This window comes from Carlito syrichta, unplaced genomic scaffold (assembly GCF_000164805.1).
Source record: "Carlito syrichta isolate Samal-C Ts95f unplaced genomic scaffold, Tarsius_syrichta-2.0.1 Scaffold57715, whole genome shotgun sequence".
Classification (NCBI taxonomy): Eukaryota; Metazoa; Chordata; class Mammalia; order Primates; family Tarsiidae; genus Carlito; species Carlito syrichta.
This window is the reverse complement of record NW_007001811.1, coordinates 452-25491: the sequence shown is the minus strand read 5'-3', so window position 1 is coordinate 25491 and position 25040 is coordinate 452. Positions and strand designations below refer to the sequence as shown.

At 42.8% G+C, this 25040-nt stretch overlaps 1 protein-coding gene across 3 annotated transcripts in view; it reads right to left on the bottom strand.

Annotated features, from left to right (window-relative positions):
• PRKCB (protein kinase C beta) overlaps positions 1 to 24677 on the bottom strand; it is a 102135-nt gene extending 77458 nt beyond the window's left edge. For all 3 annotated transcript variants that reach the window (XM_008050026.1, XM_008050031.1, XM_021708251.1), the window contains exons 1-4: positions 24514 to 24677; positions 23186 to 23320; positions 13415 to 13511; positions 5067 to 5213 (exon numbers count right to left, since the gene is read on the bottom strand). In XM_008050026.1, the coding sequence (XP_008048217.1) occupies positions 5067 to 5213; positions 13415 to 13511; positions 23186 to 23320; positions 24514 to 24644 (510 nt within the window). In that variant the 5' untranslated portion in view covers positions 24645 to 24677. The remainder of the gene's footprint in view (positions 1 to 5066; positions 5214 to 13414; positions 13512 to 23185; positions 23321 to 24513) is intronic.
• Positions 24678 to 25040: the final 363 nt, after the last annotated feature.

The following is a 25040-nucleotide window of genomic DNA, read 5'->3' as shown; positions in this document are numbered from 1 at the left end:
CTTATGCCTCTACAGCGTTTTGAAGTATGCGTGTTTTGAAATTCACAGAACAATACACTTAAGATACATGCATTTCATTGTATGTAAATTTTTATCTTCAAAATAATCATTAAAAATATTGAATTCTGCTTAAATGACACGAAGGCAGAGGAGTTTAAGTGTAAATGTACTGATGTTTGCAACTTGCTCTGAAATGCATTAAAATTGGTTGATGGAGGGCTAGATAACTGGATAGATATGTGATAAAGCAAATATAGTCAAGTATTAATTATAGAATCTAGGTGGTGGGTATTATGAATGTTCATTATACTTTTCTTTCAACTTTTCTGTATTTACAAATTTTTTCATAATGAAATATTGGGAAGTTCAATGAGAACAGAGACCATGAGTATATTACAAAAAGGGAATAAGTCCACACCAGCTGCCCCCACCCCAGCCCTGATCCATCCTCTCCACCCTGCCCTAATACACACACATGAGCGCAGTACCCTCCATAGGCAAGAACCAGTGGTATAAGAAAACAAGAAAGCCTCCAATCAAACTTTCCAGTGTAACTTTTTCAAAAGACTTGGATCATATAAATCATTGCCACGATCACATAAGAAGCTTCAGAAGACAAGCAATACAGCATTAATTAACTATTTAATAAGCTGTCATCTTCAGAAGGGGGAGAGCAAATCACTGCAGCTAATGTTCTTCTGTTTAAGGGGATTGATCTATATATCCAACAGCAAAACATTCAAAGTAAGCACTCAAATATGGATGTTTATTATGGCAGCACATTAGGGTTAGAGGAATCATCTATAATGTTAAGAGTTGTATTTATGCTGTGTATATATTTTATCAGGTACTTGCTGTGTTTACTTTATAAAGTAACCTTGTGTAAGTAATCTCGACAGTATATATCTGCTCAACTGATAATGAACTCAGCAATGTTTCGACAACCTAGAGGTTAAATTCTTGAAAGATGCAGAGGTTGGTAAAGTTCAAGTTAAAGTTCAAGGAATCACAAAAATAGAGGGTAAAGGCTAAAACTATAAGAAGCAACACTATAGCAACACTATAGTCTTCTTACAGCAAACTATAAGAAGAAGATAAATGAATAACATATTTGAATGCTCTATAATAAAAGTTCTAGAAGGCATCTATCCCCAAGTAAGCCAGATACGCCACCAGGCTCTGTCCTGGTAAGGTAAACACCTTCATCTGTTCAGGAAAGTGAACTCTCCAAATTGCTCTTCTTTTTAAAGTTTTCAAATCAAAGTTTACTGGCTTGGAATCCAATGGCCTTCACACTTGCTTTCTCCCTTGTTTCATTTTCACAGGTCTTAGCAAAAGGTTTGTGTCATTCCCTAGTCGCTCCACAAATTATTACAATGCTTAAGAGTATGTTTTTTGGGGCCGGGTCTGCTACAGTGGACACAGAAGGGGAGGTGTAAACAGATTACCCCAAAGGCTGATCTCTTTCATCTTCAGAAGAGGGAGAACAAATCACTGCAGCTATGTTCTTCTATTTAAGGGGATTGATCTATATACCTAACCCAACTGCAAAACATTCAAAGTAAGCATTCAAATATAAAACCCGCATTAATTTAAAACCCTGGATGGCAAAACTAGAGTTGCAAAGGATTACTCTACGTTTTAAAGGATCATAGAGGTGTTTGTTATTGTCTTTTGCTTTCATGACATACTGTTGTTTTCATCTATGATTTATTTGATGCTACATCTCCAGTCTGGAACAGAACTCTCAATTATTACAACAGTTTCCATGGAAACTTATGATCTATTCTCTCTCTCTGTTCCCCAATGATCCATTCTCCCACTCCTCCTCCCACCCCCCAGCCCCAGTTCTTTCCATAAGGCTCTCCAGAACTTCCACTCCTCCATCAAAAATCCTCAGCCTATTTGGATAAGTGATCAAAAACATGTGCATAGCCTGCAAACTTTTGAGTTAACAAGGACAAGAATAAAAATGCTAAATTAGCACTGAGACCAGAAAGATATGAACTAAATGAACAAAACTGTTCACACAGGAAGGGCAGTCACAGTAAGGAGTCCCAGAGAAATGTGAACTTGGGTGGGAGCAGAACTTCTCAATGTTTATCCTTGTAATATAATTTTAATGATGAACCCTGTGAATGCACTTCCTATTAAAAATATCATTTCATTTTAAAAAATACCCCAACAGCCTCAGCTTATTAGAACCTCTTCTTTCTTTAGGCTACTTTTTCTCCCCTCATCAGGGAAACTGCTCCATCTTTGAAATCTAAATGCCTCTGTTCTTCCTAACATGCTAAATATTTTCATCCCTAGACTTTTTAATTCCTTTGTCCCCCACCCAGGCAATGACCCTCTTCCTGCTAGACTTCTTTCTCAGCCCAATCTACATATCATTTCCATCTACCCCTATCAACATACTCTTCCTGAGCAGCTGCTATATGCCAGGCTCTGTGGGTCTGCATCCCCACCCTTAGTGTGAATCCATTATCTGCTTCTCCATCCCCACAACTGGGCTGCTCAGAGTTGCTGGCAAAAATTACACAGTGGTGTAGACTACTGCCAACTGCCTATTTTCTCACCTCAGAGGTTTCAGGACTGCTCGGCAACCTTACTTTCTATTCCCATTCTGTGCTGAGGCACTTTAAACTCAGATCCCTTATTCCATCTCAGCAGTTGACCTTGCCACCCACATACGTAGGAAATCCAGTGCATTCAATTTAGGCACTGAATGGATTCAATCCCTAGGCACCAAAAACACAGTGGTGACCAGGAAAAAGGAAATCTCTGCACTTGTAGAGTTCAGATCTTAGAAAAGGGAGAGGGACTAACCAATAAAGAAATCAAAATTGCCATTGCAAAAATGCCTTCACAAAATTAACAGAAAGCCATAAGAATAGACTATCATAGGATGGAGCTGAATTCTGTCATGTCCTAACCCAGAGGGGTTGGGGAAGGAAGCTGCCCACCAGGTTGATGAGTTTATTTTCTCTTAAAGAGCAAGCCCTTAGGTCACACATACTTCCTTGATGGCATCCAGAAGCTTGATCAGCATCAGTGGAAGAGCAAGAGCAGCTTTGATCACCTTCCCACATACCTTCCATAGTCAAAAAACCATTGTTCACAAGATTTGTAATTCCCAATTACTCCTATAGATAACATACACCTAAGAGTGGTCTTTGAGACATTTTTCAAACTTTTCATGCTAGTGGACCAACTGAGCCCCACCCAAATCCATGAGCCACACCAAGGAACTGACTCAACTGGTCCTGTGAGCTCCCCACCCTGAAACTGGCTCTGCACACAAAGATAGTGACTCCCATGACCTTATCCCCAACCAATCAGCAGGGCCCTATCCCTAGCCTCCTGCCTACCAAATTATTCCTTTAAAAACCCTAGCCTAAAATTCTTGGGAAGGGGAATTTGAGAAATAGCTCCCATCTTTCTTGCTCAATTGCTTTGCCATTATTAAACTCCTTCTCTGCTGTCTTAGTACATTGGCTCTTTTTTGTGCAGCAGGTATAAGAACCCAGTCAGGTTGTAACAAAACAAGAAGAGTATCACCCAGAACTGGGTGCCATGAGAGGACTGAATATAATGGTGAATGAATTAGTGGCTACTCTGAGTGGGTAGTCAGGGAAGATCTTTCAGAAGAGGTGACATTGAAGCTGAGATAGGAATTTCAGGGTGGATCTAACCATGCAAAGAACAAAGAGAGCAGCAGCATAAAAGCTCCAAAACAGGAGGAAGCTTTGCTACTGTGGCCACAGTATGGTGGGTGATGGCGAGAAGAAAAAGAAGTCAAGCAGAGAAGAAGGCTAGATTATAAGGGCAATGCAAAGTAAGGATGCAGTCTAGACTGTATTCTAATTGTGATGGGAAGTCACTGGAAGGTCTTAAGCAGGGGGGCTCCTTGACCTAATGTAAGCTTTAAAAATCATTATAGCTGCTAAGTAGAAAGTATATTGACTATAGGTAACAAGATTATGAGTGGGAAACCAGCTAGAAGCTTCTGCAGTTGTCCAGGTGATGCATATGGTTTAGATCAGGGCTGTATTAGTGAAGACGGAGAGAAGTTAGTGAATGCATGAAGGAGCTGTCAGGATTCACCAAGGGATTGTACCTGGGGGGGGGATAGGAAGGACATGGATGAAGGAAAGAGGGGAACACAAGGATAACTCCCAGATTTTTTACTTAAGCTCCAGAGGTGGGTGGAAATATATATATATACACACATATATATATATATAATATATATATACATATATATATATATTTTTTTTTTTGCACACCTGAGTCCGTGGCATGAAATTTATGCTAGACATCTTTGTGGCACACAAAGGGATTAAAAGACCCAAAATAACACTAAACAAGTCAGAAATACTTATAACGCAATCTCAACTTCAGTCAAACAGCATCTCACGGTGTCTATAAAACCATCCAGAAACACTCTACGAATCCCAGGGTCATCCTTCCCCTATGCTGCTGTTTGAAAGGAACTTCCCATTTTTGGCTGCCAGGGTGATCATTTCCAAAAGGCAAATCTGGTTGTGCCACTTCACTATTCAAAAACCTTCGATGGCTCCCCACTGCATGGTAAATAAAATCCAGACTCCTCATCACAGCTCTGAAGGCTTTGCGTTGCCAGGCCCCTGCTTGCCTCTGCAATGTCATGTCTACCCGTTCCTGTTCATGACATGTTGCCCCCAATGCCTTCTGATAGAGCCTAGAAGGCCCCCAGCCCTTACCCACCTTAGGGCCTGCATACTTGCCATTCTCTCTGCTGAGAATATTCTTTCCTAGCTCTTTAAATGCATAGCTGGTTCATGCTCATCCTTCAGGTCTCAGCTTACATGTCACCTCCTCAGTCTGAGTGGGTCCCCTCTCGATTTGTTTGTGAGACAGCACTCCGTTCATTTCCTTCATGGGATTTGTTACAAACCATAGTGCAGATCTGTTTACTTGTACTCCCCCCTCCATTAGAATGTCAGTCCCATATGAACAGCAAATGCTTCTGCCTTGTGAGATGCTCCTTCTGGAGCAGGTGCAGCCACAGAGTCATACCGTACCTTGCCAAAGCTGCCCTTCCCCAGCACCATCAGGAAGTTAAAATCAGTAAGTTTCATCCGGTCCCTGTTGCCATTGTTGTCAAATTTCGATATGATGTTGGTCGTCTTTTCTTCTGGAACCTTGGTTCCCTGAGCAATCTTGGCCCTCTGGAGGAGGAAGCACACAGAAAAAAACAATTAGAGTTGAAGGTTACCCTGACAGAAAGACACATGCACAGGCTGGAAGCTGTGCTTCCTGCAGGCAGGCAACTTATCCACATGAAAAGCATGACTATGCATTGCTCTGCCAGCCCGAAACCCAGAGACCATCCTTAGTACCTCCGCCTCTCTTTTATCAAACCTCATGTCTCACCCATCACTGGGAACTGTCATTTATTTCCGTCCCGACTGTCTGCAGAATTTGCTGGCTTCTTTCCATCTCAAGCACCACCACCTGCCATCAACTCTCACCTGGACGACTATATTGCTTTTCTTCACACTGGGCTCCACACACAGCCAGAGTGAGCCTCGCACCCAATCACGTCACCTCCTGCTTAAAACGCTTCCGTGGCTACCGATTATTTTTAGGATATAGATCGAGGTCCTTTCCCCTGCCTCTTCGAGCAGGCCCTGCCTGGTTCTGCAGCCCATCGCTGCTAGAGCCTTTCTTCCCTGCAACTCAGCTTCATTCTCTTTTCACTCCCTGGAGTGTCCCAGGCCCTTCCCACCTTGGGACCTTTGCACCTGCTGCTGCTGCTGAATGGGTGGCTGCTCTCTCCCCTTCACCAAGCTAGCTACCCACTACTTTGCATGGTCACTTCCTCAGGGAAGCCTTCCTCAGTTTGCTCTGTCCAGAGTAGGTTCACCTATTTGCTCCCTTCATCCTCTTCACTTGCCATTATTACTGGATGATAACTGTGTGTTCACTTCGTCCCCTCCAACAAACTGGAAACTCTGTGAGGACAGGGAATATTTCTCATCCTCTGCAATTTTCCTGACAACTAGTAGAGTTCCCAGCTACATCTGTGTTGAATCAGTGGATGAATGAGGCCCCCGAGAGTCCTCAGTGCAATAGGAGAGGCGATCCCTAATGTGAGCAGCAGATTTGTGGCTCGGAAGGGCAGCAGATGCTTTGGAATGAGGAGAGAACAGGAGGCCAGAAATGGGAGACCTATGGCCACCATGACGTGGTTACTCAGTTCACTTGTACCAGAGAGAAATTTGTGGAGTTAAAAGCTCATGTTAGGCTGGGCGCGGTGGCTCATGCCAATAATCCTGGCACTTTGGGAGGCCGAGGTAGGAGGATCACTTGGAGGCCAGAAGTTTGAGACCAGCCTGGGCAATATAGCAAGACCCTGCCTCTATTAAAAACAAAACAAAAAGCTCATGTTAGACTCCTCTGACATGGATCAGCTGTGTGGCCCTGAATAAGTCATGATGCTCCTCTGCCCAAGCATCCTATACCTTCCCATTTCTCGCGGAGTAAATGTCAAAGGCTGCAGTTGACAGGGCCGCTCTGCACCCTCTCTGACTCCAGCCTCCTTGCTGTTCTCTGAATACACCAAACACATTCTTGCCCCAGGGTCTTTGTACTCGCCCTTCCCTCAGAGTTGCCTCATCTCTGATAAGAGAGCCCTTTCCTGAACACACTACATAAAACCACTCTTGGCAATCCCTCTTACTCAGTTGATTTTTCTCCACACCACTTGTCACCATCTTACAAATCATATATTTGCTTGTTTCTTAATTGATTGTCTTTCTCCTCACACCAGGACATAAGCTCTCTGAGGGCAAGGTTTTGTCTGTTTTGTTCTCCACTGTTTCCCTGGCACCTATAGCAGCGCCTGGCACAGAATAGGCACTGTCTTGCTTTTGGTGAATAAACCTTCCTAAACCTCAGTCCCTTTTCAAAACAAGGAAGACAATGACATGAGCTCACATGTCACAGAATTCTCAGTGCCATTCCTGGCACACAGTAGATGCTCAATGAAAGGTAGCTATTATTGTTGTTGCATTATTCTACTGTCTTTTGAAGATAAGGGGGCAGCAATGATCTTTCTGGGGTTTTGAATATCAGAGGGAGATTCATTCAAGAAATATTTATTGAGTGTCTGCTATGGGTTAGGTGTTGCTCTAGGTGCTGAGGATAAATCAGGGAGCAAAACAGATAGAGATGCTCAAAGGACATGCATTCTAGTGGGGACCCAGTGTGAGGACTGGGTCCTCTACACTGTGTCCACACCAATAGCATGGTGGAGCTGTTCAGGTGGAGGAATTGGCATTGGCCGCACGAATGACTTTTACAGAACAGAGAGGAAGACACATTTAAGGAACAGAACACTGGTCATCAGGCAGGAGCATGAAGTGCAAGGCGGATGTGGCATAGGAAGCAGCCAGGAGGTTTGGGAGCCCTGGAAACTCCGTTAAGAAGTGTGGGGTAGCCGGGCTCGGTGGCTCAGCCTGTAATCCCGTGCCTTTGGGAGGCCGAGGTGAGTGAATTGCCTGAGCCCGCGGGTTCGAGACCCGCCTGGGCAGCAAGATCTCATCTCTACAATAAATCAAAAAATCAGCCGGGCATGGTAGCACATGCCTGTAATTCCAGCTACTTGGAAGGCTGAGGCAGAAGGATCGCTGGAGCCCAGCAGGTCAAGGCTGCGGTGGCCGGGAGCGGCCACTGCACTCCAGTCTGGGCGACAGAGTGAGACTCCAACTCAAAAAAAAAAAAAAAAAGAAGTGTGGGCTGATTCTGAGCATGACAGGCAGCTTTTCAAAGGCTGGAAGCAGGGCTGTGGTGGCACATTTAGAAGATCACTCTGGGTGGAGTGAGGAGACCTGTTTGAAGGATATGAGTTTGGAGACCATTAGGAAATAACTGCAATTATCAAGGTGAGAAATGATGGTGAGTTCAGATGCCAGCAGTGTAGACAGAACGAAGTGAACCTATTGGGGAGGCAGACTTATCATGGCTGGGTGGGGACTGGGTGCAGGTAAGGGAGATCAAAGGTAAAGGACTGACTGCTCCTGGCTTTCTGTTCTGGGCCACTGAGGGGTGGCGGTTCTTTCCATTAGAATGAGAAGAAGCAGAGGAGGAAGTCTGGAATAGTAGAGAAGAGGGCTGGCAGAGATAACTAGTCTGATTTCAGATATGTTGAGATCTCCCCTTCCCCACAGTGGCTTAAAACTGCAAGGTTCATTTCTTCCTCATGGAGTACAAGTTCCCCCATCATTTAGGGACCATGGCTAACAAAGCATTCACCAACCTTCCCTTTCTGTAATTAATGTTTTTGACACAGAGGTGTATACAGTGAAATGCACAGATCTTCAGTGTACAGTTCTATGAATTTTGACAGCTGTATACACCTTGGTAACCCAGACCCTGACCAAGATATAGAACACCTTCATCACCCTCCCACAGTTTCCAGTCAATCCCTCCTCCCATGAAGGCAACCTCTGTTCTGACTGCTAGCCCCATGGGTCAGTCGGTCTGTTCATGAATTTCATCTAAGTGAAATCGTAGAATGTGTATTCTTTTGTGTCTGGCTTCTTTCACTTGTTGAAATGTTCTTGAAATCTGTCCGCGTTGTTGCATGAATCAGTGATGTGTTCCTTTGTATTTTCAGGCAGCACTCGTTGTGCGTGTTTATCCACGCTCCTGCTCACGGGCATGTGAGTCCTTTCCACTTTCTGCCTTCTAACAGAGAGGCTATGAGCACACTTGGCCAGGTAGCTTTTTTGATGGTAAAAGATGTTGAGGTTTAAGTGTCTCTAGAACAACCATGTGTAAATACCCAGTAAGCTGTTGTATTATGTGTATTATATGGGGTAGAGAAAATATAGCTGAGCTGAAGACAGAAACTGGGGGGTAGTTAAAATCAAGAAATCATCTTATTTACAGTGGAGACTGCGAATAATGAAAGAGCAACCCAGGATAGGAGCTGCACTGCCTTTCTTGGGCTGTGTCCTCACACATTCCTAAGCTATTATTCTCCAGGCCCCATAGTTTTACCCAGGCTGGCCTGACCCAAACACATTCCCTGCTCCCTCCCCACTCTACCATCTTGCTGCCTTATGGCTATGCCTCCACCTTCTCTGACTCTTGAGATTCAGGACCCATCAGATTCACCCACTCCACTCTCCAAGCTGTGAAGATCCCAACCCTGAGTGCCCCGGTCCCTGCTTCCCCTCCCAGCAGCCAGGCTTTCTTTGTCCATGTGCCTGTAGGTCCCAGTGCACACTCCAGTGAAGCGTGAATGTAGAGCTCAGACATCTCAATTTCTTCCTTTGGCTTTGCTTAGTGAACTGAGATCTGAAAACAGCTTTTTGGGGGTTGTTTTCTGTGTCTTTCTCTGTCCCTTAAGAAGCAACAGGTGCCCAGCAGTCTCACCCCTCAGCCTTGCAGGTTGCCTTCTCTCTACTGAATTTGGGGCTGCTCACCCTCTTTCCTTACACTATCACTGTGTGCTTTTGAAATTTTCCCGAGGACATGTTAACTCAACCTCTAGAATCCAGACCAGAAGTCAAATAACCCTGTTGGTCTAGTCTCCACAGTGTTTAATATTTTAATATTTCGTCTTATAAAAGCCCAGATTCTCAGCTTCTTTTCATGAAGTGGATCTGCCAGCATTGGATGGAGCCAAGCTTTTTCCCCTTCTTATTATCTGCCTAGCTCCCAAAAACATCTGGGTTTGTGACCCCTCCACAGTGAGCCACCAGAGGACAGGAAGCCTGCCCCATATCCTTCTGAATACTCCATCGTTCCAAGGAGTTTCATGCCTAGCACGTACTCCATCAAAGAGGACATTATAAGATTGAGACCCAAATTAAAATTGTCCTTTATCTTGCTGGATAGGATATGCCTCCAGAAACAGGAATACACTAATGGTTGCCTTTTCATGCCTGCAATTTAGAGTGCTCAAACGCAAAGCTCAAAGGGAAAGCAAATAGAGAGAGAGAATACTTCTGAGCAAAGAGCCCTGCTACTTTCCATTTTGCATCAAGAGATGGTGGAGGTACCCTGGCAGCCAGTCTCCAGGCCCCATTGCAGAAGATAAATGCCTGTCCTGGTTTAAACTACAGACTCCTCTGTCACCCCACCCCCTCAAGGAACTACTTTGGGCATTCCCAAGCTACTCAGCAGTGGAGGCAAAGGCCTGTGTAGACTAGGGGTCCCTGCAGACTCTCCCTAACCCCTAAGCAGCTCTCCCAAAGCCCCAGAAGAGCATGTTCTGAGCTCTATTTATCCCAAGGAGGGAGCTGATAATAACAACAACAGTGATGCCAGTGCCAAACGCCTGCACGGTTATGACGTACCAGACGCTCCCCTGAACGCATTACCCCATTTGATCCTTACATAACCTTATGAGGTAGGAAGCGCTCTAATTCCTCATTCTACAGACGGGGAATCAAAAGTTCCCAGAGACAAAATGACTTGCCTACAGTCACTCAGCAAGGAAATGGGACAACTGGAGTTCAAATGCAGGCAGCCTGGCTCTCAAATCAGTGCTCTTGACCACTGGTGATACTGCACAGATGCGGTCACTGGTTCCACCAAGACCTTCCCGGCATGCTCTCCTCTGGAGAATAAAAGCTGTGACTCCACCTGCGGCTCATTGTGTGGTTGCAGGAGCAAGCCCAGGTCACAAGCAGGGGATGCTACAAGTGGACCCCACTGGTGGCAGCCCTCAACCTGCAAAGGAAGGGGGGTTGAAGGATGCTACCTGCCCCTTGGTTGGGAAATTCTGAGGAATTCTGTGATGACTCTCATCAGGATGAAGAAACCTCAGCTTCCTACAGTGGTCACCTGCTTGATAATACTTCCCTGGCTTCCTGTCTTTTCTTGCAATGGTGCTGCTGGGCCCACCTTCTGAATAAACTACTTGTGCTTGAATCCTTGTAATGTGTTTCTGGGAAAACTCAAACCTGGGACAATGACCAGCTCTGGGATCTTGAAAAATTACTGAAACCTCTGTGGGCCTCAGGTTCCTCATCTGTAAAAGTTAAATGAGGATGATAATAGAACCCACCATTCTGGGTTGTCATGAAGATTAAATTCTATGAGTTAATATTTGCAAAGCATTTAGTAAGCACAGAGTAAGCATTTTGTTAAATAAATAAACTTTAAGACTCTGAGAAATCCCATTCTGAGTCATCAAAATGGAGTCTTCATTTCCCTGGTCCACTGGCAAATTCACGATCAGACTGAAAGCCCCCCCAGACACAGTCAGTTCAGATGTTCTAAAATATACCACATGTGGTAACCACACCAAGCTCACGCTACCATGAAATTCTATTACCCTGATTCTAGCAGCTCGATTTTACCATCACTCAGAATTTCTCCAGATAAGAGGCTTGAAAGTAATTTCTGAGTCATTCCGGCTGCTAATTGGTTATTGCACAGGGATTACATTTCTCACGTTCAAGGTCAACTGAAATTCCTCTGTGAGTCTGAGAACAATTTTTGGTCTGTTGGAAACATTTTTTTTAATCAACAACTTACAGTATGGAGTGATTATCATTCAGGCATAAACAAGCATTCGCAGGCTCTTGCTAGAAATAAAGGGACACAATTTGTTGCATGCAGATAAAACAGTCCTTTACTCCAAGCCAATTACTGGCCCAGACAAATGCTCCATTCGCATAGAAAATGTTTTCCTTGGTATTCTGAAATGTCACCCCAGCTGCCCCAGGACAGAAGAAATCATTTTGCAAAACTGAGCCTTCGTGGTATACAAGAGAATTCTGGCCTTGTTTTTTACCCACAATAGTAGGTGAAACACAGCAGCAAATGAACACAGCAGCAAATGAACACCACTTCATCAGAAAGTTGTGAGAAAGAGATGGAAAGTGTTTTCTGAAAGAACTGTCTTCCTGTCTTAATGTTTATCAAATGGCAATCAGTTCTCAGCTGTACTTCGAGGGAAGGTTATTTTATCAATTCACTTAGGGTTGAGGCAAAGACTATGGGGAAAACCTTCTGTTATCAAAGTCAGAGGAGAAGAAGGGAGATCCTACTGGGTCAGAACCATCACCATTGTACAGGCTATGTGGAGGACACAAGCTTAAGACAAGGGACCTGGAAACACACAAGTGCTACTTCTTCAAGTTGAGAGGGAAACGAACACGGCTCTTGGGATAAATGCCCAAATCCTTGCCAAGGCCAGCACAGCCCCGCTACTCTGACTCCCACCCACTTTCCCAGCTTTACCTTGGATTCATCTTTCGGCTTTCTCTGCTCTACCAGCACTGGCCTTCTTTCAGTCTCTTATGAGTACAATCTAACTCCCCACCACAGGGCCTTTGCACATGCTATTCCCACTGAATGAACTCTTACTCCCTTTCTGCTTCGTTAACTTCAATTGTTGTTTCCTCCCTGGCACCTACCCCGTCCTCTCAAACAAGGTGACATTTCCCTCTTCTATATTCTCTGAGTACCTGATCTCTCTTTCACAGAACTGTATGGGGTCCTTACAAATTTTTTTATTTGCTTATGTAATTATTTGATGAATAACAATAATAAGAATCCATGTAATTTTAACTATGCCATTTGATTTTTTTTTTCAGGGTTACTAGTTTTTAGTTATGTTATTTTACATATTTTTTCACCACTTATCTAGAATTGATCATTTCCCACCACACTCAGTATACTGAGTTTATGTGAACAAAATAATGTTTTCCCCTCATGAAACTACTTTAAAATCATTCAATGCACATATGATGGAAGCACTCGAACCCAAAACATGTTTTTTGTAAAACTGGGATGTGTTCTATATACCTGCTGCTCTCATTTTAGCTGAAAATGACATTTAGTTGTCCCCACAAAAGAGAAGGATCTTATCCAAGGTAAGAGTAGAGCCAGTCATATAACCCAAGGTCAGAGCCAAGCTTGATAGAATGATTGTCTGGGAGGATCTACCCACGGGGTATTTCATAAAGTCACAGCACAATCAATTCCATTTGTTAACAGTACAGCACTATTCTGCCAATAGATCCAAACCCAGAGTCCATCCATCAGCAAGCCTAGCTGAATCAGTCTCCAAAACATCTCACTACTCTGTCCACATGTCTCACCCACATCAACTCCCATTCTAGTCAAAGTCACCATCAAAATGATCTGAGCAGTGAATGGATATTTTTCAAAAAATGTCTAAATCTGAATAAGGACAGGGAAACAGGAATGACTTCACAAGGCAAAGAACACTTAATTGGGGGTATTGAAGGATATGTAGGAGTTGTCTAGGCAACGGAACAGCATTGCAAAGGTTCAGAGTCATGACAGGTCTTGGTAGAAAGCATGCCAGAAACAGGAAAAACAGCACAGTGGCAGACTTAACTGGCCCCTACGGCTGTAGAAAGCAAAAGAGAAACCTCACCTCAAATTTCTGCCGCAGTTCTTCATTGCCCTCACTACCTTCCGGTGGCACAGGCACGTTGAAGTACTCGCCTTCCTCCTGGCTCAGTAGCTTAAACCTGGAGAGAGACAAGGGGCGGGACAGCTTCCATAACTCCGCTAGATATTATTTTGTTGATCGTGATACAAAACAGAGGCCTATACAAAACTCTGCTTTAGAAAAATGTGTTGATGGTTTTCTGTTTTGTTTTGGTATTGGGGGTGTGTGGGTGTCAGTGTGTTTGTAGCTGGGTACAATATATATTTTTATAACTATTCCAAGGACATCAGAAAAAAATGTATATTCTGTGTTTATAGGATGTGTGTTTATAGGATGCAGAGTTCTTTCTCTTTCCAGACACACATACACAGGGTTCTTAGTTATATCATTCAATTACTGTATGTTTTTACTGATTTTTTCTTTTTTTGCCCATTAATGCTTTCTTATTCTGAAACAATGCTATGACCATCCCACACGGTAAATGTGTTCTTATTAAGTTCTTCCCGCATTTCTGCCTTTCATCTTACGTAGGTTGCCACCTGGCCATCCTGGCACTCAGCCACATTTAGGTGGCTATGGACTTAACTTTACAATGGTATTTTTCTCTGCAGAAGTCTGTCCATGGTGTTCTATAGTCAACCTCTAGAGAAATATATCACTTAGGAGTTAACTTCACACGCTCTGAAGTCAAACCATGCCTAGGCCCAAACGTACCTCTGTCCTTGCCTCCTTGGATAATCTTGGATAAGCTGCTTAAGCCCTCCGAGCCTCTGATTTCCTCATCTATAAATTAGAATACAAGTCCCTTTTCCATAGAATTGCTGAGAGGTTAAATGTAATGATGTACATAATTGGCATTCTTCAAGTGTTCAGTAAATGGCATCATCATCATTATCACTATTAATACTGCTACTAAGGTTATAATAATAAACACAGCAGCTTCAGTTTGTTTCTTGACCACAAAGATGTTCCCAGCTAGTCCAAGGATAAGATGACAGTGAGGAGAGAAAAGAGACATTCCAAAGGCATTTGAGTCAATGGGGAAGAAAAAAGACCCCCAAACTCCTCACTCCCAAAGATAATCCCTAACCAAAGTTTACAATGTTGGTCACAATGTTTTTTCCTCCATTCACAAATCTCAAGCCGCTTCCAAAAATAGGGGGCTAGGTGATTCAAAGCAAAGATGACAACTTGAGCCGCTACGCCTCCACATTTAATATTCAATGCTCTTCTTCCAAATTTCCATGGAAATCACCAAAAGAAATACAAAAATAAGAGAACATCTGTATCTTTGCTGGAAATCAAGAAGAATGCTACACACACAGCAGGGACTTCCAGGAATTTCTACAAATTAAAAGAATAGAGAATGCAGAGCCATGTTTGGTAAACTTCATCCCTGCAGATGCTACCTTTGTGGATTTTATAAAACCTGTATATTATGTTGATTTAATGTTTTTCATTAAAATATCTTCTTTTTATAGTTTGAAAGGACACTTTATATCTCTTTCTTGAAAACGAATCCAAGCCGGGCTCGGTGGCTCAGCCTGTAATCCCGTGTTTTGGGAGGCTGAGGTGAGTGGATTGTCTGAGCCCACAGGTTCAAGACCCGCCTGGGCAACTTAGTGAGACCTCAGCTCTACAATAAAATTTTTTTAAAAAACAGCTGAGCATGGTAGCGCATGCCTGTAATTCCAGCAACTCGGAAGGCTGAGGTGGCAGGTCGAGGCTGCGGTGGCCGGGAGCGGCCACTGCACTCCAGTCTGGGCGACAGAGTGAGACTCCAACTCAAAAAAAAAGAAAAGAAAAAGAAAAGGAATCCAACATTATTTGTTACACAGAGAAAGTAACTATTAAAAAAGATAAACAAATGCACATCAGTGTTATTCAAGTCCAGGTAGATGGTGTTGCTTACCAAAGACTCTGAGCCTAAAACCTGCCACTCCCAGGTTTTTAATGGGAGATCAGCAAAGAGCAAGTATTAAAGAATGTTAAGGATATACCAGAATCCTCTGAGACTTTCTCTTCTCCATAATCTGAAGAATTGAAGAAGCACTGACAAAAGGATAGCTTTCTCAGGGTACAATACCATACTACTTATGCCCTAACCACGTACTATCTAAAGTCCTTTGGAGTCTCACACTTAGAAAAAATATAGATAAACAGGGATTGGCCAGCTGCCATCAGTAAAAGAAACCCCAACAGAGTCCAACTAACAACTCTGGATCAGACCAATAGGGACCAGATGAGAGTCACCGACTCCCATCCACACTCAGGATGGAACACAAGACGTCACTCCTGGAGCTGCAGGTGGGGCATTGTGCCCCTGCATGTGGTCATAGTGGCCAGCATGCTGCCAATACTGTCTCCAAATAAGGACTTGTGCCTTCTCAAAGAGAGGAATGGGGACCTCTTTCGACTTTGAGAGGCACAAACCAACATGGGAGGATGCCTCTTCTTGGGCAGCTAGGCTGCCTGTCACACAGCTCATACAGCTGATTCCAAATGTAGCACCTCTCAGATATGTCAGGAACAAGACTCCTGATCTGACAAAACAGAATTCCAAACTCTTCAAAAGACTCCTGTCTCCCTATATCGTGATATGAAAGATTAGAACAAGGACACTTGTCATGTCAGTTTTTACCCTTCTCTAAGGATGGGCAGATAGAGATAACAGATGTGTGAAGAACAGACATTCAAATAAAAATAAACAATGAGGAATCGGGTATTTTATTACCTCCATGAAATAAAACTGCTGCCAAAAGAGAGAAGATTCCAAAAAATACATAATTCATGCTTTCAATGAGATTCAAGAAGTTAATGCAGCTATGAAAAGGGAACAATATGATATTGGGAAAGATCACTTTCAGAAGAAAATTATAATTACTGAATTGAAAAATCCTTTGGAGACAGTGAACACACAGGATGGATAATTCAGATATCAATTAGTGAATGAGAAGACAAACTTGAGACATTTTTCTGGCAGTTGGCTTACTATTTATTATATTAGTTGAACTGAATATTTTATATACTATTAAGAAAAATGCATATTACCAAAATTAATATACAACATGAAAAGGAGGAATATCGCAAAATATATGTCAGAAAAGACATTAGTATCCTTCTTATATAAAAAGTTCTTATAAACCAATGAGAAAAGAGCAAAAGGCAGAACACAGTCATTTACAAATATAAACAAATGGCAATATACAAATAAAGTGTTCTACATGATTAGTAATACAAAATATGTATAATTTTTACATCTTATCTTTTAAATGTATAATACCAGATGTTGACAAGTGTGGGTAAAACGAAAAGTCTCATACCGACATTGATAAGAATGTAAATTGATTTTTAAAATTTCTGATCAGCAAATACTGTAACAATACATATAATTAAAACTGTGCACAAAGGCTTTGCTAAAATTATGTTTGTTGCAGAATTATTGTTTTAGATAGTCACTGCACACCTGATCATAAGAATGTGACTATATAACTGAGACAGATCCACAGAAATGATCACATTAGGCTATTAAAAATTATGTTGCCCAAGATTAGGGAAAGAGGGGAGAAAGGTTCATAATACACTGGTGGGTGAAAAATGCAGGCTGCCAAACAGTATGATTCCAAAATCTTCATTTTTGTTTCTTTTCTGTTTTGGCATCAAAAACAAAATATCATTACTGTATTAGTAATGATAGAAGAAAAATTTTAAAACATAATTGTAAAGTAACAATGATTGAAAATAATAGTTAAAAGGGAATGGGATAGGAAAGAAAAAAAATTTTTAGAAACAGAAATATCATAACAGAAACATGGCAATTAAAACCATAAGCATTAAAGACATTTACTTATGGGGGAAAAAAAGAAAAGATTTTCAAATTCAGTTTTTCTTTTTTCTTTTTTTTTTTTTTTGAGTTGGAGTCTCACTCTGTCACCCAGACTGGAGTGCAGTGGCATGCTCCCGGCCACCACAGCCTCGGCCTGCTGGGCTCCAGTGATCCTTCTGCCTCAGCTTTCCAAGTAGCCAGAACTACAGGCATGTGCTACCACACCCAACTAATTTTTTATTTATTGTAGAGACAAGGTTTCACCAAGTTGCCCGGGCGGGTCTCGAACCCGCGGGCTCAGGCAATCCACTTGCCTCGGCCTCCCAAAGTGCTGGGATTACAGGCTGAGCCATGGAGCCCGGCCTTTGTTTTTTCTTTGTAACATGCCACTTGTTATACATGACCAAAGGACTTAGAATGATTAAACATAAAGGAATGGGGCAATAAAGAACCTATCACTCCACAACTAAAGGCAACACCTTAAGAGGTAAATCAGATCTCATTAATTCCTTGGTTCCCCATCATTTTTTTGCAGAGCAGAAGACAAAGCCCTTACATGCCCTCCCCCCACCCCCGTATCTGTCAAGAGCTCCTCAACCTTCATTCCTCTGGACCTATTCCTCCACCACACTCCCCCTCACTGATCCAGTGCCAGTCATATGAGAAGTCTTACTGCTTCTCAAACTTGCCAGGCATACTCCTGCATCAGGGCCTTTGCACTGGCTGTCCTCTCTCTCCCTAGATATCCACATGGCTCACTCCCTCGCCCTCTTCAGGTCTTTGTTATATGTCACTTTTTCAGTGAGTCCTCTCCTGAGTCCCCTATAAAATCTGTCTACTCCCCCCTGCATTCCCTATCCCCATTTCTTGTTTACTTTTCTCTATAGCATTTATCAGCCTCAAATATGCTATGTTTTACTATTTACTTTTGTCCATTTTTTAAAAATCGTTTGCTTCTCCCCAACTAGAAAAAAAAAAAAAAACAACTCCATGAGGCCAAGGATTCTTATCCATTTTGCTCACTAGTGTCTCCTCAGCACAGCAGGTGTTTCCTATACATATTCAATGAATGAATGAATGAATGAATGCATGCATGCCAGTTACAAAGTAAAATATAAGGGGAAAGTATTAACTGCAACAAAGATAACTTCACGTCAGTATAATAAGACTTGAAGAGTTATGTGGTTAATAATATCGCCACATACATATAAGGCAAAAACCATTAGAAATGAAAAAATTTCTTTGAATAATTTTACAGGAAGAAACTTAATAAGCACTATACATTTCGTTCAAGCAAACACAAAGAAAATATGAAGTCATAAAAGATTTGGACCTTATAAGATCGAATTAATAAACATTATAATGCATACCCTCCAAACAGTAAATATAATCTTTTTATTGAAATGTCCACAGAGCTTTTACCAACACTGAATACACACTAAGCTAAATAGGAAAAAAAAAGGAAAAGGAAGAAGAGGGAAGAAAGAAAAATACACAGGTTACATTCTCTAACTAGAAAGCACTAAAACAATAAGTTCGTATAAATAATAACAATTTAAACAAGAGGCTAATTCTAGAGGTTAAAAAAGTACCTAAATTAAAACATTATAAAGGAAATTAAAAACACAATTGCAGATCTCAAGGCAGCAACAAAAGCTAGAGCATGACATATCAAAACTTAGAGGAAATGTTTATTGCTGCAAATACCTGTTCATTACTTTTTATTGTTTTTAAAATTTTTATTATTATTTTTGATTATTATTATTTTTCTTTTTAGATACAAGGTTTCACTCTACAGTGCAGGGTATGATCATAGCTCACTGCAACCTTGACCTCCTCGGTTCAAGCAATCCTCCTGCCTCAGTTACCCAAGTAGTTAGGACTACAGGCGCATGCCACCAAGTCCAGTTAATTTATTTTTTATTATTTATTTTTTTGTGTGGAGACAGAGTCTAAGTGGTCCAGGCTGGTCTCAAACTCCTGGCCTTCCACCCTGGCCTCCCAAAGTGCTGAGATTATGTGGGTAAGCCACTGCACTCAGTCTTGTTCATTATTTATTTATTTATTTATTTTTTGAGTCGGAGTCTCACTCTGTGGCCCAGACTGGAGTGCAGTGGCCGCTCCCGGCCACCGCAGCCTTGACCTGCTGGGCTCCGGCGATTCTTCCGCCTCAGCCTTCCAAGTAGCTGGAATTACAGGCGTGCGCTACCACGACCAGCTAATTTTTTGACTTTATTGTAGAGATGAGGTCTCGCCTGCCCAGGCGGGTCTCGAACCTGCAGGCTCAGGCAATCCACTCACCTCAGCCTCCCAAAGGTGGGGGATTACAGGCTGAGCCACCGAGCCCGGCTGTTCATTATTTTTAAAGAGCAGAGTAAGGTGAAAGAGGAAAAAATAAATTAGTAAAATGTCTAACTGAAATACAAAGACAAACACAAAATAAACGTAGAGGAAAAGAGAAAACAGTCACAAAACTGATACACACATCCTCCCAGAGCTAATTCTTTAAATAAAGAAATAAGTACACATGAACCTCTGGAAAATCTTGGGGAAAGAAAGGAGACAGAATAAGCAAACAAAATTAGAAGCAAAGAAGAGGATCTGACAACATATATGGAGCTGGTGGCAAAGAGGCAGACGAGGGGCCTGGGGCTGCTATACCACATCTGGGGGCTTTCACAGGTGTTTCTGCTGTTTCTGCCACATGGTCTTAAACTACAGCACAACAGACAAGCTGGAGGAGCCCATTCCCTTCTCCATGGGAAAGCTGAATCTTGGAGATGGCATGTGACTTATTCAGGATCACAGAGTGTTAAAAGAATCCCTGGGACAAGAATACAAATGGCTAAGATTTGGTACATTTAGAATCAAGACAGCATCATAATCACCTAAACATGAAAATGATTTTTTTAAAAATAAGAGGGCATTTATTTTTGTAGAGGCGGCATAGGATCTGCTATGTTGCACAGGCTGGCTCAAAACTTCTAGCCTGAAGTGATTCTCCCACTTGGGCCTCCCAAAGTACTAGGATTATAGGTGTGAGACATCACGTCTGGCCTGAAGAGGACTTTTATCTGCAAAAATCTAATGAGTGCTTTTATTTTGCAAAAGTTCCCTTCCGACTATTATATCATCAATGTAATAAGGGTGGATGGTGGATAGAGGACAAGGGGTGCCATCATCAATCTGACAAATGGCAAAATACCTGCTGAGAAGGCTGGAGTACAGAGGTGAAGTGACTCACCTGAGGTCACGAAGCACCCATCCAGTCAGGATAGTCTAAGTCAAATCCTAGCTGTCTACCCTCTAGCCCTTGGCCTACCCTTATCAGGAGACAGAATGGGATTGTATATGCTTAGGCTCTGGTATCACAGAGACATAAACCCCAGCACTGTCTCTTATGATCTGTGTCTCCTTAACTTAGTGCTAAACTACTCTAATGCTTGGAAATGATGCTCCACCTAGAATTACTGGGAGAGTTAAATGGTTATCTAAGTGTGAAATGCAGGAATATTTTGGACTTAACTCCCAATACACCAGCCCTTATTGTTTACCTATTTTTTTTCCCCAGCTCCCGCTGTCTGCTTCAGGTGAATAGACAAGGGGGACACTAGCCCAGGAAGAAGGATGAAGCTTGGAGACTCTTAGGAAGGAGAGGGGCGAAGAGGCTGGAGAGAGGTGGATTCCCACCTATTCAGCTGGAGCCCTGGCCAGAGACCTACCTATGTGGAAGGCAATGCCATCCCAGCAGCAGCAGCAGAAAGAAAGGAAAAGCTGCCCCAGGCCGAGGACTCAAGTAGTGCTCCATGAAGGAGGCTCAGAAATGAGGGATCACAGAAGTGCTGAGAGGGATGGGGCCTGGCAGTGGCCTGGGAGAGGGCCAAAAGGGGCACTGTGTGAAGGGAGCTCACAAAGGGAGGCAACAAGCCAGGACCTGAGACTCCAGCATGAAGCCAGGATGATGCCCGGAAGCTAGTAGGCCCAGTTCTGCCTCAGTGGGCACCAGATCAGGGGCCAGATAGGAAAGGACACTCTGCAGCAGTGAAGCCCAGAAGGGATCCCACCCAGTGAAAGGCTACTTCTCCCTGCCCACCATGAGAAAGTCTAAGTTCGTTATTGGAAAGAAAGAAGCTACATTTTCTCTGCACATCTGAGTAGTGCCGTGTAAACGTGTGACTCTGTGACACCTGGAAATGTTCAGCCCAGTGCCTGGCAACTAGTGCGAGTTCATAAGTGGTAGCTATTGTTATTATAATTATGACTATTATGTTCTCTCATGTCTCGCTCTCATTTATACCCCCTGGGGATCGTGCATTCTTTTCTCTTTAACCTCTTTAAGCTTGACTTAGAGAAGCTTAAAGAGGAAGAAACGCCCACTCTGTGAGTGAATGATGGGGAGCCCATGCAAAGTCAAATCATCCATATGTTAGGAAAAAATATGCAAAACTTGGGAGAAAAAAAAAATATGACTGTGTGACCTTTTAATGTCATGCTAGAGCATTTTCTAATTAGGTATCTCCTTCCTTACAGAATTATTACTTTGTTTAACTTATTATTCACCACCGGGTTGCACCCAGATGGCCTCCCTAGTCTGCAAAGATAGATGGTAACTTTTAGAAAAATGAGGTGAGAACATTTTTTTCAGCCGGTAGATAAGATAACCCCAAAGATTGCGATTCTATTGCCCTGTTTGTCAGTCAGTTTTATAGTTAACTGAGCTAAGTTATTTCAGCGTGTCTTTCTGTACTGAGTATACAAACACCAATTTCTCAAAACTTCCGTGGAGTCAGTCATTCATCATGCTGGTCTCCTCACTAGTGAGCTAAGGAAAACTTTGACAAATGTTCATTATCTATTTTATGAGAATATGTTTTTAACCACTTGTGAATTGTGCTTTAACACACCTTTTTGGGGGGGACACTCTCAGTTTCTGTCTTTTTCACATCTCACATCATGTCACTGATTTGTTATTTGTGTGATTTCTCATTTAAGGTTTGTCTCCCAACCCCCGCATCCGCCATAAGCTAAGTTCCACGAAGTTGTGCCTATCTTATACCTTGACGTGTCTCTAGTGACTGGCACACAGTAGACACTCAATATATGAAGAAAAGTCTATGGTAAATGTGGAGTAGAGCCAAGGAAGTTGTGAGGTGAACAATGGAAAGGATGTGTGTGTGGTCCAGATGGTACATACTCTTTCTTGCTAAACCAGTGTGATGTGTAATCTCTTTCATTTGTAACTGAAAAAAACCTGAACGAGACAATTCAGAAGTGAGATGTTTAGCCTAAAGAAGTAATAGCAACCCCATCACTACTTCTCCCAAAGTAGTGCCAAATTGGACTCTCTTTTGACTCCTTCACTCAGATGACTGGGAAACTGTTAATACTGAGCCAGGATTTTGTTCTGCCTTAAGAAGAGAACAAAGCAAAACTCCAACACAAAGGAGACATGGCAGTGATCCTCCAGCACATTTGTGGCCAGGCTTGCCGAGGGCTCCCAATGAAGAAGCAGCTTCTTATCCATCAGAATCTGACAGTGAACTCCTCGTACCTTTTGGTATAATTGTGAGGGCCACTTTAACGCCCAAGGGGACAGACAAACTATACAATTGTGTGAAGTAGGGCAGATGTAATAAATGAGGGAGTGGGAAGGACCGTGTCCTGTCTAAGGGGGGCATGAACTATTCAACTGTTCTCAATCGCTGCCTTCTAGTCCCAGCTTTTAAAGATACTGGCAACTATTCTTTTGTTTGCTTCTTAGTACAAGGGCCAAATAAAACCTATCTGCGAGGCAGAACCAATTTACCAACCATTGCTTTAGGACTCTGCTTGCATATTTCACTGTTAGAAGAAAAAGGAAAACATTCTTGGTCCCATGTTTGATGGAGCAAGCTCTACTATAGCTTTCAAGGCAAAATCTTTCTTACCAGCCATCAACGCCGGCTTTCTGCAGTTCAGAAATTCCAAACGACAACGACCCCATGAAATCATTCCTGCTGGTCAGATCCCAATCCCAGATCTCTACTGACAGTCTTCTGTCTTTGTCCGATTCTTTCAGCTGACTGCAAAGAGGAAAAAGAGAAGTCAGTGGAGGCTGTAGTAATTTCTCAAGCAGAAGAAATGTACAAGAGGACAAGACCTGGAGGTAGAAATTTTTAAAGATTACAAGCTGCTGCAAGAAACATATTCAGTTTCCATCCCGAGCTAGGTCTCCAGGGAGTGAGAGCTTTTTCTGTTTGACAGCCTGTGGCTTAAACAGGCTCAGGCCTTAGACCAGCTCCAGCAGGAACAGTTCTAACGACTTGCTATCTTATGTCTTAATAGGGCTACATTTTTCAAGAAATCCTGTTGACAGTCACTATAAAAAATACAGATATCAATTACATAATTGGGTGTGTATGTGTGTGTATTTGCTCACATGTGGGCTGAAGATGAGGCTGAGGAAATGGAGACAATTCTTGTTGGTATCTCTCTGGGGGAATTGTCTGAGGCATGCCCTTGATTGAGGCTGAGATGGTGCCCAGTTCTGTCCTGAGAGAGGGAAGAGGAGCTGCGGCTACCACAAAGAACCATGCTTTTGGCCACATGGCCTCTGAAATCAGACCACCTGAAGCTGAATTCTGCTTTCACCCCATATTTGGGACTATGGGACTTTGGGTATGTTCTTTAACCTCTATATGCCTCATTGGTAAACTGGAAATGAGGTGAGCCAATGAAGTTATACAGTGCTTGTGATACACAGAATAGGTCTGCTTAATAAATTGGCAGTTTTCATTAACGCCTGATAATCCAGATGCATCACGACGAGATGCCCAGATTCTCAGAGCCTTCACCAGGAAAGTGTCCTCAAGGGAAGCTGGTCGAGCTCTTCCTTCAGGCTGCAGGCCTAGCATCCTCCATAAACTCGGCCCTAGGGAGGCCATCGGCACACCCTAGGTTATGTCCCCCAGTTTGCTGAGACCCATCGTTTCTCCCACAATTTGCTTTCACTTAGCAACACATCACACAGTTTCCTCTCCCACCCACTCCACCACATCACAGGCATTTTCAACTCTATTAAAAAAAATAGTTCTAATTTTTTCTTGGCTCACATACAAAAGTGCAGATGGAGGAGAAGGGAGGGAAAGAAAGGAACGAGGGGTGGAGGGAGGGAGACAGAAAAGGGAACAGAAGCTGAGAGAGAAACTTCCTGATCTCAGGTGGCCCCTAACCCAAGCTCCACCACCCAAGTTTGGCTGCAATGATCTCAACTTACAATCTAAATGTCTCGTTCCACTCGGGGTTGAGGGAGCATTTGATGGTTTTGGTCTTCTGCTTGCTCTCACTTTTGGGATCAGGAATCAGTTTCAGTTTTACGTAGGGATCTGACAAGCCATTGGGGTCCATAGGTACAAGGTTTTTAGCATCTCTTACTGAAAAAGAAAAAGCAGTTTCAGCATTAACAGTGCCCCAAATGTTTAAGCACCACTGGGTGATGACTGTAGAGCCTGCAAAAGGGTTCCTGGCATCACACTGGTTTAAGGGGAATTTTAATGTTATTAACATCAGTAGCTAAAGAAGCATGCAAAGTGAGATGAGCATGATGCAGACTCTGTTCACATTGGCTAAAAAAACTGACTTCTGACTTTTGTCAGGTACAGTGGCTTACACCTGCAATCCTAGCACTTTGGGAGGCCAAGGTGGAAGACTTGCTTAAGCATAGTTGAGACCAGCCTAGGCAACATAGCGAGACCTCATCTCTACAAAAAAATTAGCCAGGCAGGGTGGCGCATACCTGTAGTC